Genomic DNA, 13,506 nt, shown 5'->3' on the forward strand with positions numbered 1-13,506 from the left:
CTTGCGTAGCGGGGATGCGTGGTTACGGAATCACACTCTGTGCATGGATACACGTTTGGGGCATGGCGCTGCCTGAAGTTTTTCCCTGCATAGTGAATTCCCAAGAAATCTATCCTTCCTGGGATGATTCTGGGGGTTTTCCCCTCAAAATTCAGAGTATGCGAATATTTTGTAGTTTCCCTAATTCCTCATAAAATATATATCATTCGGGGTGACATTACAGATCTTCCTATGTGAGGTTTATTGTGTGTCATGTAATAGGGTGCCAGAGGTCTGAGAGGGGAGGAGCTCTGGGGATCCCCCATATATCCGCTCCAAGGGTTGCATCTTGTAGCTGGTCCCTTAGCCCCAAGAGGGTACTGGAACCCTGATTTATCTATTCCACGGAAACTGACATCCAATATAGTTTTAGCTTCTGCCAGTAGGTGTGCAATCTTAGAGGATTAGCTAGTCTGCGCTTTCCCGAAGGTTGTGTACAGATCTCCAAACCAACTAAATGTCCATTTATAGGAAACGAAAATATTAATGTTTTCTCGCCCAATCAAACTTCTATTACACTTTCTCCTTGTCTTGTATACCCATCTATCTGACATATGATAAACCCTTCTAACCACAGAGAGCACTATTTCTGACCTTACCTTACAAGATCTAACCACTACCTAGTTACTTCTATTAGAAAAGGAAATGGATCCAACAAGTGCTGATCTGTTAGCTGAATTATAAATCGATTCAAACATTGTTCTGCTTGCAAAAACTTGGAGTACATTGAAATGTATGACTTGCCTACCTACGTGAAATGTATGACTTAGATGATTTTTTGTTTTTGAGGCAGCGACCTCAGATCTGCACAATATGCAAGGAGCAGATAAAAACTGTCTTGCGGTATTAATCTTTCCAGCCTGTAGGGGAGATGTCCTCCATAGACATACTAGTGACCACTCCATCCTCGTACTGGAGGGGACATTGTTGTCCTCAACCGGCCTGATCCTATGGTGCAAGCAACCGAACATCTTAATAAACCAAAGTCCTTTTGGAAGGTCAAGGACAGCACAACGGCTCCAATTGTGGAAGAAGCAGAATCGCTCCAAGCAGACCGACCTACGGATGATCACAGAAGATGAGACATGTTCTTCTGGTCATGCACCCATGAATACTGACTATTTATTTTTTACGAAAGACTCACCGACCATATGCGAATCTACCAGCAGTAAACCCAATCATGAGTGGCATTGAATGGGTCGACTGATCCATTTCCAAATACACTGCTACACACCTGAACCTAATAGTGTAAGAATTGAGTCCTATATTCCTGATTCTATAGACAAAACTGACACAAGTATAATGGAAACCTAACTGTGTTCTGGTAACCTAGGATGTAAATTACACTTTACGCCTCAATTGCACATTGAATGGCAATTGACAATAAGAGCTTTTTTTCTGTCAAAGGAAATTGGTTGCCCACTTCACACACACACACACCCAAATGATTATTGAATTATTAGCATTCACATTGAAAAATAGCATCTTCACTTTCAACAGTAAACTGTCAGCAAGGGGTTGCAATGAGCACTATGTATGCACCAACATTGGCTAACCTATTCATGGGCCAATATAAGATGATGCATGTTCTCTCACCAACAACAGACCAGTTAGAAGGGCATCTTATAATAAGACAACTTAATAAAAAGAATTAAAAAGTTAGCATGCTATCGAGTTGGGCATCCTATTCTAGAACAACTTAATAAAAGTTTTCCTTTGTTTTTTTTCTTCTAAACACACATCGATTTGGATTTAGAGAACCTTATACCTTTCAATAAAACTGTGGGTCTGTGCAGAGTACCTAACACTCTACGGTTTCACTGTTAAGTGTTCAGCATATAGGCACAAGGTGGAATGCCTTTTCTTAAAGGGAAGTCTAGCAACATTATCCCAATAAGACACTTTTTGGCTCAGTGCGGGGAATGCAATCGCCTATGTAGATGTAGGTTTTAGGAATGTAATGTATCCTTGCTCCAAAAGAGGTGATTTCTGTTGGTATACACGACTCCTCAATCCTTTTCTGGAATCTGGAGACTAAAAATCAGGTGCTATGCATAACCATATCAGTAGACTTAATTGCAACTATAGTCGTCCAACTCTGGATATCTTCTAGCACATGTCATTCTACCAACAATGCTGTCTTTAAGAAGCATTGGAATGATTGTGTAACCTTTCTTCAGTGTCCAATTAAGGCAATGTTGCAGCGTTAACCAGCTTTCCAACGCTGGAGTCCACACCAGCTCTGGACAAAAAGCTGATTTATAGAAGACGAGAGTGGCACTCTATTGGGGGGGCCTCAGTGCTTTGGTAGGCTAGATTCTATGTAGCCATAGTATCACTGATTTCACCATTCAAGTTCTAGAAATATATATGGCCTCTAATGTACCTTCAACCTATGCACTAGTGTGCACATTCTGGCAGCAGAGCCAGTGCTGGTTTAACAAGGTAGACTTGCTGCATCTTTTCTGTTAGTGTCATATTATTGTCTTGAAGTCACTAGTCTTTTTACTCTTTAATGGCACTGCAGTTGCATTTATAATTTGGTGGAAGAAACCAATACAGATAATTATTGAATGCAAGACTTGCCTGTAATGCTATAGCTCTTGGCTCTGATAACCATATACTTGACCTCCAATTAGATCTTCTGAACCCACATTGACTAACACTGGCTATTTTAAGACAGCACTGGATTTTTACTAGCCAATTGCGGACATAATAGGTTCCATTGACACTATAAAGAGACACGATTCACTTGAACCCATACAACTTCCGATGTGTTCAATTAAGTGCAGATCTGATGGTGATTGGTCATTCAAGACGGGAGAAAGTAATCCAGATAAAGTGGTTGACACTACAACAACACATTTAAATAGTATGTTGGGTGCTTTATCTAGCATGAATAGGCTAGCAGGCACCGCACATTCCAAGAATCGATAACTCTTCTTTCAAAAACCTCTTCTTCTTAACCATATATCCATTTGATATTTTTAAAACCAGAAGATCAAAAAGTATTTGAAGGCTTCAGCCAACGTTTCTTAACAGATTGCAGTTCCTCTTGGTAGTATTCCATTCTTTAGTTGTTTTTGACTCCTCTGTGCAATCATAGATCAGGCCTCATCCTGCTCATAATGAATTGGAGTCCTGCACAAACTGCTTGGCCAAATCCCCTGTGCACAAAAATAAGCAATCTCCGCTTCAGCCTTGATGGACCTCGTCCGTAAATGGTTGGCTGATTCCCTGGGTGCATCGAGCAAGGGGCTTGCGTCACGGCATACCACCCCCTACTTTGGAAGACTCACTGAGAAAACCCACCAGTGCATGATGTAAAATCTTGGGACAATACTACACAACCACTCCAAATTCCTCTGGGTAGTATTCCGTTTCGTCGTTTTTTTTAGGTTTTTTGTGCAATTACAGTGGGTAGCAATCTTTAAGATTCTGGTCATTCAAGTGTCCTCGGGCCCCTGACCCCAGTGATCCCCATCAACCATTGCCAGTGGATCTCTATAGGACTGTACATGCCGAAGCTGTATTGAAGGTCTGTCTTGGGCTAATCCCATTTACAGTGTCTATCTTCTTCTGCCCACTCTCCACCCATAACCACTGGATCATGACTTTGTAAAGTAACCACCCATGACCGTATTTGGTGAATTTGCTGCTGGTAAAACAGCCACATGGGGCATTCCTATACAGGTCTTAAGTGGAAGGGGTATATACGTTGGGGGAGAGGGGGTTATGAGGCTGTACAGAAGGGGTGGGTTAACCACCTGTAAAAGATAACCGTATGCCACTGTGACATGGAACCACAATGAGACTGCTGCCATCAGTGTGCACCTTTCATTTGCAATAAATACAAGCTAATAAAGGCATATGCAGATCGCCTTTGTCCCTGCACTTGGAGGAAGCAGCACAGCCTGAACTAGTAGACGTCGCCCACTCTGCTCATAAGCAACCCTAGACATGTGTTGCTCATGCTTGGCTTCATCAGAGATTTCGCGAGCACAGCCAGCATAGGCGGCAGTATGGGCATACCCACTCCCACGTATGCCATTCATTAGGAAAGCCAAAAGCTTCTGGAGGGAAGGCTGCCACCTTATGTTTGCATAACAGTTCATATATAACAGGAATACTATGAATTAAATACACTTATAAATGTGCACAGGTAAATATATACACAGGTACAGTTGCAAAACACCCATGCGTTAATAAGTGGAACAGGTTAAAGGCAAATAGGATTTCATAAACCATGTCCGGCTGCTAAATTCTCATAAATAACAGGTCCCAATGGATAGGAATCCCTTAAAGCAGTGATCCCCCCCCACAACATGTAGCTCGGAAGCAAAATGTTTCTCGCCCAAGTACACTGCATCATTGTGTGAAGGCCAGAAAGGATGCTTCCCATGGATGAATGGGCAGTTGCAACATATAGTCTATTCGGATTGTGTGGGATATGATATGATGTGATATGGCATTTATAACGCGCCTATACACAAGTGTTTCAAGGTGCGACAAGGCAAGGGAGGGGAAGAGAGGTAGGACAGACAATGACCCTACTAGGCCAAGTGTCATTCAGATTGCGCAAGTGCATGGGAAGGAGAAGTACCAGGGGGTAAGGGTGAGAGGACAGTGCAGTGCATGGGATATAAAAAAATAACAGTGAGTGTAAGGCCAGCAGGTGGCAAGTGCAAGGGTAAGGTGGACAACAGGTGTCAAGTGCTGGTAGTTGGACTTGAGGGATAAAGAAACAGTCCCCAAGTGCGGGGGTTGCCAGGAAGGCAGGGCAGGAGTGCGACTGGCGAGGGAGGGGACCTGGGCCCGAGATCAGAGGGTGGGCAGGTAACCAGTGCAGTTTCAGTGTCAGCCAGGAGGTCAGCAAGGGAGAGAGGGAGAGAAAGCAGAAGCAAAGAGAAAGGTTTTGAGGTGCTTCCGGAACCAAAGATGATTCTCCTCATGTTTCAGGGAGGCTGTTCCAGAGGGAGGCACCAGCCGAGGAAAGAGATCTACCACCAACTCGTTGCTTGGAGAAGTGACTGACCCTGAGGGAGTTTGAGGTAGATGAGCGAAGAGCTCCAGAGGGAAGGGATTTAGGAAGAGAGAGTTGAAGGTATTGAGGTCCTAAGCCCCAGAAGGCCTTGTGGACGATGCAGAGGGTTTTGAACTTGATCCTCTCAGCCACTGGGACCCAGTGCAGAGATTTCAGTCTAGAAAGATACGATCCCTGGGCTTGAGGCAAAGGACAAGTCTCGCAGTCCTGTTCTGGATAAGTTGCAGAGGAGGGAGAGTAGAAGCAGGCAGATTTAGAAAGTGGCTGTTGCAATAGTCCAGCCTAGAGAGAATCAGAGCTCTGGAGACAGTGAGCTTCTGGGGGAAGGAGAGGAAAGGAAGAATACCCCTGAGGAGGTGCAGCTGGTAATATGACTTCTTAGAGACGTCAGAGATGGGGGGGGGGGCAGAAGAGAAGGAGAGTGTAGAGTCTAGGATGACCCCGAGGTTTTTAGCCATGTAGGTGTGATCAGGAAGAGGGCCAAGTGAGGCCAGCCAGAGAGCTACAGGAAAGGAGGGAGCGGGTGTGCCGATGAGGAGAATCTGTCATACTGACATAAAGGCATTAAGGCAGAGGTCATTGGCGGCACACCACTCCTGGATAGCAGACAGTCAGAGATGAGGGAGGTGGAGGAGGAGGCCAAGGGTAGCCTGAAGATGAGCTGAGTGTCATCTACATAGCACTGGAAGTGGGGGCAGAGGGCGGCGATGCAGTGGGCCAGGAGTGCCAGGATGCTAGCCAATATACCATTAGTTGTGTAGGCATCAGCAGAGTGGGTTACGTGATCTGGTGAAATGGGGTTGCTGTGTGTAAGATGCCTGGAAGGGGGTTGCTCAGATGAATCTTAAGACTGTAGGTTAGATGAGCACCATGACAACCGCACAGGCGCTCTTGAAATCAGAAGTAACAAACTACTAGTGCACCCCCGCTTCCTGGTTTATCTGGGTGCACAGTACACACAGACCTAGCTAGGAAGCATTTGAGGTGTTCCAGAGCCCCAGAAATGAGGACTGACATTCCCGGTGAAGACCATAGTACTGCTCCTTTGATCGGCATTTGCATCAAAAGCATTTTTAAAAAAATGTTTTTGGGGGGTCCCTCCCAACCCCTGTTTTTACCCTTTTATAATGCACATAAACAAAAATTAACCCTTTACCCCCCAAAAATATGCATTGGATGTAACTGTTTTAGATGCAATGGCATTAGACGGAATGGCATTAGATGCAATGACCAGATACCCTTTTTGAGCATGCAAGATGTGCGTGCGAAGCATTTGTTAGAAATGTTCATACTCGTTGCATTGTCCTTGTGAATAAATTACAATCTGATGAAACCTTGCCCATGTGACAAATGCATTAATGGGCATAATAATTGAACGACATGTTCATGTTTGTTCTGGTGAAAAGTGCCTTCTTCCATTCCTTTGCAAAGCTGGAATGTTCATAATGGGCATATAAGTGGCCCATGCCCACCTTTTTCTATTGTATAATTTGCTTATAGCATTTTCCAAACTAGAGAAGTTTGCGTTTGATGCCACTATGCATAATATTTGGCAGAAATTATACATACTCATTGGTGTCCTGGTGGAACAATGGTCTATTACATTCCCTTCTGGTGCATGGATAATGGGCATACAAGGCCAATGCATGCCTAATTGTCAAAGTAATTTGAAGAACCTTTGATTGGAAATTGTTAACTGTAATGTTATCGAATTTAATTTAAGAGCCATAAATTCAGCCAAATATAAAAGTGAAACCCCAAACCTTTCTGTAAAGTGATCTTTAAGTGCTCCAAGTTGTGACCAATATTGTCCTAAGGTGCTTAAAAGAAACTCTTTCGTGTAGATTTCCCAGAAGATGGCTCTGGGGAAGTGCTGTCAAATCTTAACTGCTTTTTGACCAATGTTACCGGCCGTGTGTGCTTAAAAGTGCACTGTTTGCCAGTAGACTTCACTGGAATCCCTTTGGGGATAACCCTGCGTGAAGTGACCTTTAAATCCTACCAGAATGTTACCAATTTTATTGGTCTTGTTATAAAATACACCATTTGCAATAAAAGCTCTGCAAATTCCTTTTGGGGAAAACCCTAAAATCCGCCTGTAATATTTATTTTAAATGCTCCAATTTGTGATCAGTTTTGTTCTCCAAATGTTTAATTAAAATGTAATACTTGCCACTAATTGTCCTGAACATTTCTTGGGGGGAGAACTATAAGCCTTCTGCAATAATTAGGTAGTTACATGTTTTAAACAATTGTACTAGCCTAGTGTGTCTAAACATTTCCTGCTTGCCACTTAATTTCCTAACCATTTCTTGTAAATGCCAAGTTAGGGTCAGATGAAGTTAAAGGCTATTAATGACAGCTTGAACTAGACTGCGCTTGGTCTAGATTACTGATAATCATTCCTCGTTAACGTGTCCTTTAAGAAATATCAAGTTTCTTACATTTATAATTGGTTTATAATTTGTGTCGCAATCATTTTTCCACCAATTGAATGTGGATAAGAACCATTGAAGTGCGAATATTGCTCATTGTTAACTTTGATACCCACATTTTGCTAATTACCGACAAAAAGTTGGAGACCCATTCTGTGAATAGAAAGCCATTCATTGTAGTATCAAAAGATGTGCATTTTCTGTTTGGGATCTCCCTTGCCAAACTAGGGGTAGAGAGCCCCAGGGGTTTTCAAAGGAAAAACCTCAGTCTTTGTCATCATTTTGCCCCACTTACCAGAAGCTTCGGTTCCCAGCTCCTCTTAGAACTTCTCTCCAGTCCAATCTGTCAAAAGGCTGTTAAATACCCACCCATCTGTAATTTGCTCTGTATTCTGAAATTGAAAGGTGGGTCCTCCCAGTTTGCAGAACTCCCGCCAGCAAAGCAATATCCCCTGAAGTGAGGAATCTCACTGCAGTAAATAGCTGACCAATGGAAGGTAAATGATGTCGCCGCACAAATGGGGAAGATGGGCAACATTTCCCCTCTTCTCTCCAGCAACAGCTACTAGTGGAAATGGACAAACCTAGAGGCAGTGAATATACCCAATTAGAGTAAGGGGTTAAATGGTACTATACCTAGTTGTGATTTAAAATATTAAAGCGGTGTGTTAATCCCAATTAAACCGTTTGTGCTCTATAGATTTACTATCAGCTATCAAATTAATAAACTACTCAGTCTCATAGCTAGGGTGCTTAGAATCTAGTTTCACACAGACATCTGATCCAATAGGAATTATAAGCCATGAAATCTCTAAGCGAAGAGCCAGCATTCAAACTATTGTCTTTCAAAGCAAAGTATAGCTGGTTAGTTGCAGTTCCCTTGAAAGATTTCCACAAGAGCGTGCCGATCTGCTGAAACGATCTGTGGCTTATGGTAGGGTCATCAGAGGACTGCATGTTACCAGAAAAGCCCTTTGTGCACCTTGGACTTCATTTTCCAATAATTAGTATAATTTGCTCACACCCTGTTTCTTCAGTGGAAGTTTACCAATGTTACAACTCTCGGAATGCTTTAACTTGTCAAATTAAAAGATGGGACTGCAAAAATCGTGTCCCCGTGATGTGGAATTATCGGCTCACCAAAACCAATGGAGAATTTTTCATTTAGCCAGTAGCTTTCTATTACTGCAAGAATTTGACCCAAGAACCGTCAGGTTATCCCTTAATGACATGGTACCCTCGAAATCTTATGTTTTTCTTTTTCTATCCTCCTAGGTCGTGTAGTCAACATTAGCAGCATGCTGGGTCGAATGGCCAATCCAGCACGCTCCCCTTACTGCATCACCAAATTTGGGGTGGAAGCCTTCTCAGATTGCCTACGATATGAGATGCACTCCCGGGGCGTCAACGTCAGCATTGTGGAGCCAGGTAACTTCATAGCTGCCACAAGCCTGTACAGCCCAGAGCGGATCAAAGCCATCGCAGACAAGATGTGGGACGAGCTTCCGGAAGTTGTACGCCAAGATTATGGACGCAAATACTTTGACGAAAAGATTGCCAAAATGGAAACCTACTGTAACAGTGGCTCCACTGACACATCACCTGTAATCAATGATATCACTCATGCATTAACTTCTTCCTCCCCACATACCCGTTATCACCCAATGGATTATTACTGGTGGCTCCGGATGCAGGTCATGACGCACATGCCTGGTGCAATTTCTGATAGAATTTACGTTTATTAGTGACAATGGGCATTCATTGGTCGACAGACATCAGTAATGAATCTCTAGGCCAGATTCCTCTAAAACGGCCAGTTTTCACCTATGTGATTATTACATCTCTGTTAATTGTTTTTTGTTAAAATCATGTAATTGAAGGAGTTTTTTTTTCTTTAAGTAAATATCTCACTGCTTAGGGCAATTCAAGTGTGCCTTGAAAGAACCACATCTGTAGCACAATTTTAAGCAATCTTTTTATAGGTGAAAAGACGGACCTCAACTTTTGTAGCTCATGATAATGTTTCTGTGTTGAAACAGTTACTCAGCGGAAATGATGGCTAATTTGCAGGCATTAGCTAATGTATTTTATAACTGTTGGCACATGTGAGATCAGCCATACTTTGGTGCATTATATTAGTCCCTGTACACCTCACTCCTTATACTGTTACAATTACACCGGCTTCTGAGACCTTTTTGCTTGTGCCGCTGAAAAATATAGTCTTAACACTGTCCAACAAATACTTTGGTGTGCTGAAACATCTCCCATGAGCCTTTCTGATTGGCAATATCAATATCAGCAACCCTTTCTGAATGGTCACATCTTCAGCAACTCTTTCTAATTGGCCAAATCTTCAACAAATCCTTTTCTGAATGGCCGTATCTTGAGTGGCTATTTCTCACTGGCCAAATCCTCAGCGACTTTCTGAATGGCCACATCTTCAGTGCCTGTTTATAAATGGTGACAATCGACCTCAGTGTTTATAGGTTTCTGTATGGGGCCTTTCGAATTGTACTTGTAAAGCTAAATGGGTTAAGTATACTTTGAAACCTAGCAATAGATGTCATCGGTTTCAAGGAAAATGCAAACAAAAACGTCCATCAATACCCATTCGGACTACAGATCTGCATGTCAGTTGTAATAATGTATTGTTCGATAAGATAGTCTGCCCACTTTTATGTAAATGCCAAGACCAATTGCAACCAAGCTCGATTGTTTGTATTATAGGATAGGTCTATGGTTTAGGAAATAATGCAATAGTGTTGACTGTGGCACTTTTTTAAAAGAATTTGGTGGATTGAGATTTGAGGAGGATACAGAGCTGTCACGTAGAGGTTAGTATTGGAAATCAGGACAAAGATCTGATGTCAAAGTTAATTCAACTTGGTGACATCTGTGGCGTATATCGAATGAATTACCAGGGGAAGTCTTGTTTACAGCCATGGGAAAGCCAACCTCACAATTAACACAGTGGGACTGAAGTGCCCCTTTCGCTTGTACACTGAACTCTGTTGCCTGCTGCCCTACATGTGTAAAGTTGATGGTTTGCAAGCTCAGGCAGTAAGGGTTCTTTGTCATGCTCTTTGATTACAAGTACAAATAGAAAGCACTGTTATGTGGGTACCTCTGGGTTAGCTTTGCTTGATGAATCCCTCTCCTGCCCAGGGCATGGGCATCCATGTCGTGAGCTATCCATCTGTTGCCTAGGAGGTGCACGATCACTTCCTCGCAGCACCTGCTTTAATAAAGGGTGCCATAGTTTGAGCTGAAAGCCCTCTTGCTGCTAAACGGTGGTGCAATGGATGTACATTTCTTGCCCCTCACACATGCACGCAGTTGCTAATAAACCGACAAAATGCTCTTAGGTGAGGTTCTTTCCTTGTTGTCCTCTCCACATGGAAGAAGATATCTGATGGGTCTTGGGCATAGCTGATTAAACCCACTTCCTGTTTTGGGGTAATGACATCATTCTGTTTCAGAAACCACTCATCCATTTATGCAAATCTGAGGCTAAGTGACCTAGGGGAACAACTTCTTGACCACAATGGGGTCAAGACCACCGTAGCAATATATTCCTGGCCCCAAAGAGGGAAGAGGGGCAGTGGCCAGTGGGACACATATGAATGTAATGTCAACACATCTTGTTCGAAAAAAGTAACCTTCAAATGGCGTTCATCATCCAGTATGTCTAGATAATCTGGCTGTGTTTAGATTGATCATGTTCTATGACACCCCTTCACAATGTCTTTTTAAGACCTCTGTGCGTCATGTTTTTCAGGTTGGAATTCTCATTGCTCTTGGGAAATAATGTTGTAATCAACCTTTGCTCAATTGATACGATATACACCAGACTTTTGTATAGATCTCAATACTGGAGCAACAATGATTGCTCCTATGACCTTGTATGTTCCTGATGTACCTAGAGGTTTTCTTTTGATGCGCAAGACAAGGGGTGGGGGGGGGGAGGGTTAGAGGGTTTTGTTGGAGGGCATCTTTTTCCCTGTTAAGTCCCTTCCTTTTAGCCCCAAGCGATTAAGAGGATCTGGCGATCCCTTCAGTGCGGTTATTCTGTCTTTTGGAATGTGATTTCAGGTTTGAGTCTCAGCCATATTGCTGCTAAGGAGTCGGACAGGTTTGGCGCTTTGGAGCATGGCCAACAATTGTGTTGGTTTATCATCAGTCACAAACTTCCTGTCAATGCTACCAAGGGCATTCACAGTTGATTTCCTGCTGCCTAAGAAGAATTAGTAGCCGTGGTAGAAGTGTACCGAAAAAAGTAGTGGAACTGTGGTCTTGGCAGGGGAGAAGGTAGGCGGAAGCAGAGTGCGGACTGGGGCATTGCAATAATTTACGTGACTAGTAACTAAGGCTCCTATTTCAACTTTACACTTGCACAAGGAAGAACGGACAAATCCTCTATATAGAATGGTGTGTGTGGTCGTAAAAAGTAGAGGGATGGTAAAATAGAAAAAAAATAAAAGTTGTGGAATACGACTCTCAACAGTTGGCTCACTTCGATCACTGATTAGTTGGGAGAACGTATTACAAAAAGACAAAGATGCGCACAAGTGGCCAAGAGCCCATAGGAACCTCCGTCGTAGAATCAACATGTTTCTCTTCTTTATATCTGCTCTGTTAGTCTCGGAATTCTAGTGTGACCAATTCCTTTCATTCTAAATTTGGAAGTACCACCACTTTTGGATCCCTCGTTTCCAGCTGTCGATCATTCTTATATTGTGGTGTTAGCAGGGAGGAGGGGAAGAGTACCTCATTTCTTGAGGGAGTGCTGCGTGAAATCGGCAACCGGCCATCTGTTGCCTTTTCTTGGCATTTGGGGGAGCTGGATTTGCAGCCTCAACATTCCGGGACGGGTTTATTATAAAGATTACACATTGATGGGTTTGCTTGTTCAATTGCAGGCTTTGCAGCCAGGCATTTCTCACTCAAATGTTAAGATATTTGCTTGGAAACTGTATTCATGCGTGTCTGCACGCTGCACATATCAACCACTCATTTCTTTTGCATAATGGCACCACAGTTTATTTCCCCCGCTGATTTTTCCCGAGTAAAGCCCGCATCCCTGCGTTTTAATACCTTGGCGATGAGGCGAGGCTATAATCAGAATGTATTTGTTCGACTCCAGGGCTATGCGGCACTTGAAGTTCATGCAACCGCTGTGAAGAGAATTAATCATGATTAACATTGAAATGAATAGTGAAAAAGGTCAAACTCTCGAAATCGCATTCGTTCCAACAAAAAGCAAGCTATAGCACTGGCTGGGTGCATACATTTAAGGTCTGGGAAACAAGGGTCTAATGTAGCTCAGTACAGCCTCTTTCACATTTTGCAGGCCATGAGATTTTTGAAGTTTCTTTTAATTTAATTAAAAAATAGGATGATACACAAATGAATGAGTTTGATTAATACATCGCATAGCACTAATGGGATGGTACACTGCAAATGATAATTAATTATAGCAATTCTTTTATAATTGCAATGGAAAACCGCATAATAACTCGGGACAGACATTCTGATATGCTAAGAGACTTGTAAACAAAGAGCATGCCATACTGTAGCTATTTAAGCACAATTGCTGTTGTTTTATGGCTCTCTGAAAGAGTTCCTGTTTGTTTCCTGCTCAATATGTAACCCTTTCCATTATTTTGGAAACTGGAAATCATGCCTCCAATTAAAAATTAATTTCATAAATACTGGTTTATTTATTTTTTGTTGTGTGCTGAGCTAATTGAGGCTATATGAAAACATCACTTGGCACACACGTCATCGCTTAGTTCATATGTCTCCACGAATAGGACTTCATTTCCACCCTTTTTGTGCCAGATACGGCCAACGACTGAGTCGATGACAATCTGGTTGAACCACATCACCATTTGGATGGAGGTAAATTGGCTGTAGCTGAAACAATACAAGACGGACACAATGACGGTGAGAGTTGCTTATGGATCATGAGGTCCAGCCTATGCCCAT

The 13,506-nt window shown here is 42.7% G+C and overlaps 1 protein-coding gene across 1 annotated transcript in view; it reads left to right on the plus strand.

Annotated features, from left to right (window-relative positions):
- BDH1 (3-hydroxybutyrate dehydrogenase 1) overlaps positions 1-13,227 on the plus strand; it is a gene marked incomplete at its 5' end in the record, with an annotated part of 252,875 nt that extends 239,648 nt beyond the window's left edge. The window contains one exon of the mRNA XM_069620231.1: positions 8,794-13,227. Within this exon, the coding sequence (XP_069476332.1) occupies positions 8,794-9,263 (470 nt within the window). The remainder of the gene's footprint in view (positions 1-8,793) is intronic.
- Positions 13,228-13,506: the final 279 nt, after the last annotated feature.

Source organism: Ambystoma mexicanum, chromosome 10, assembly GCF_040938575.1.
Source record: "Ambystoma mexicanum isolate Mex_15411 chromosome 10, UKY_AmexF1_1, whole genome shotgun sequence".
Classification (NCBI taxonomy): Eukaryota; Metazoa; Chordata; class Amphibia; order Caudata; family Ambystomatidae; genus Ambystoma; species Ambystoma mexicanum.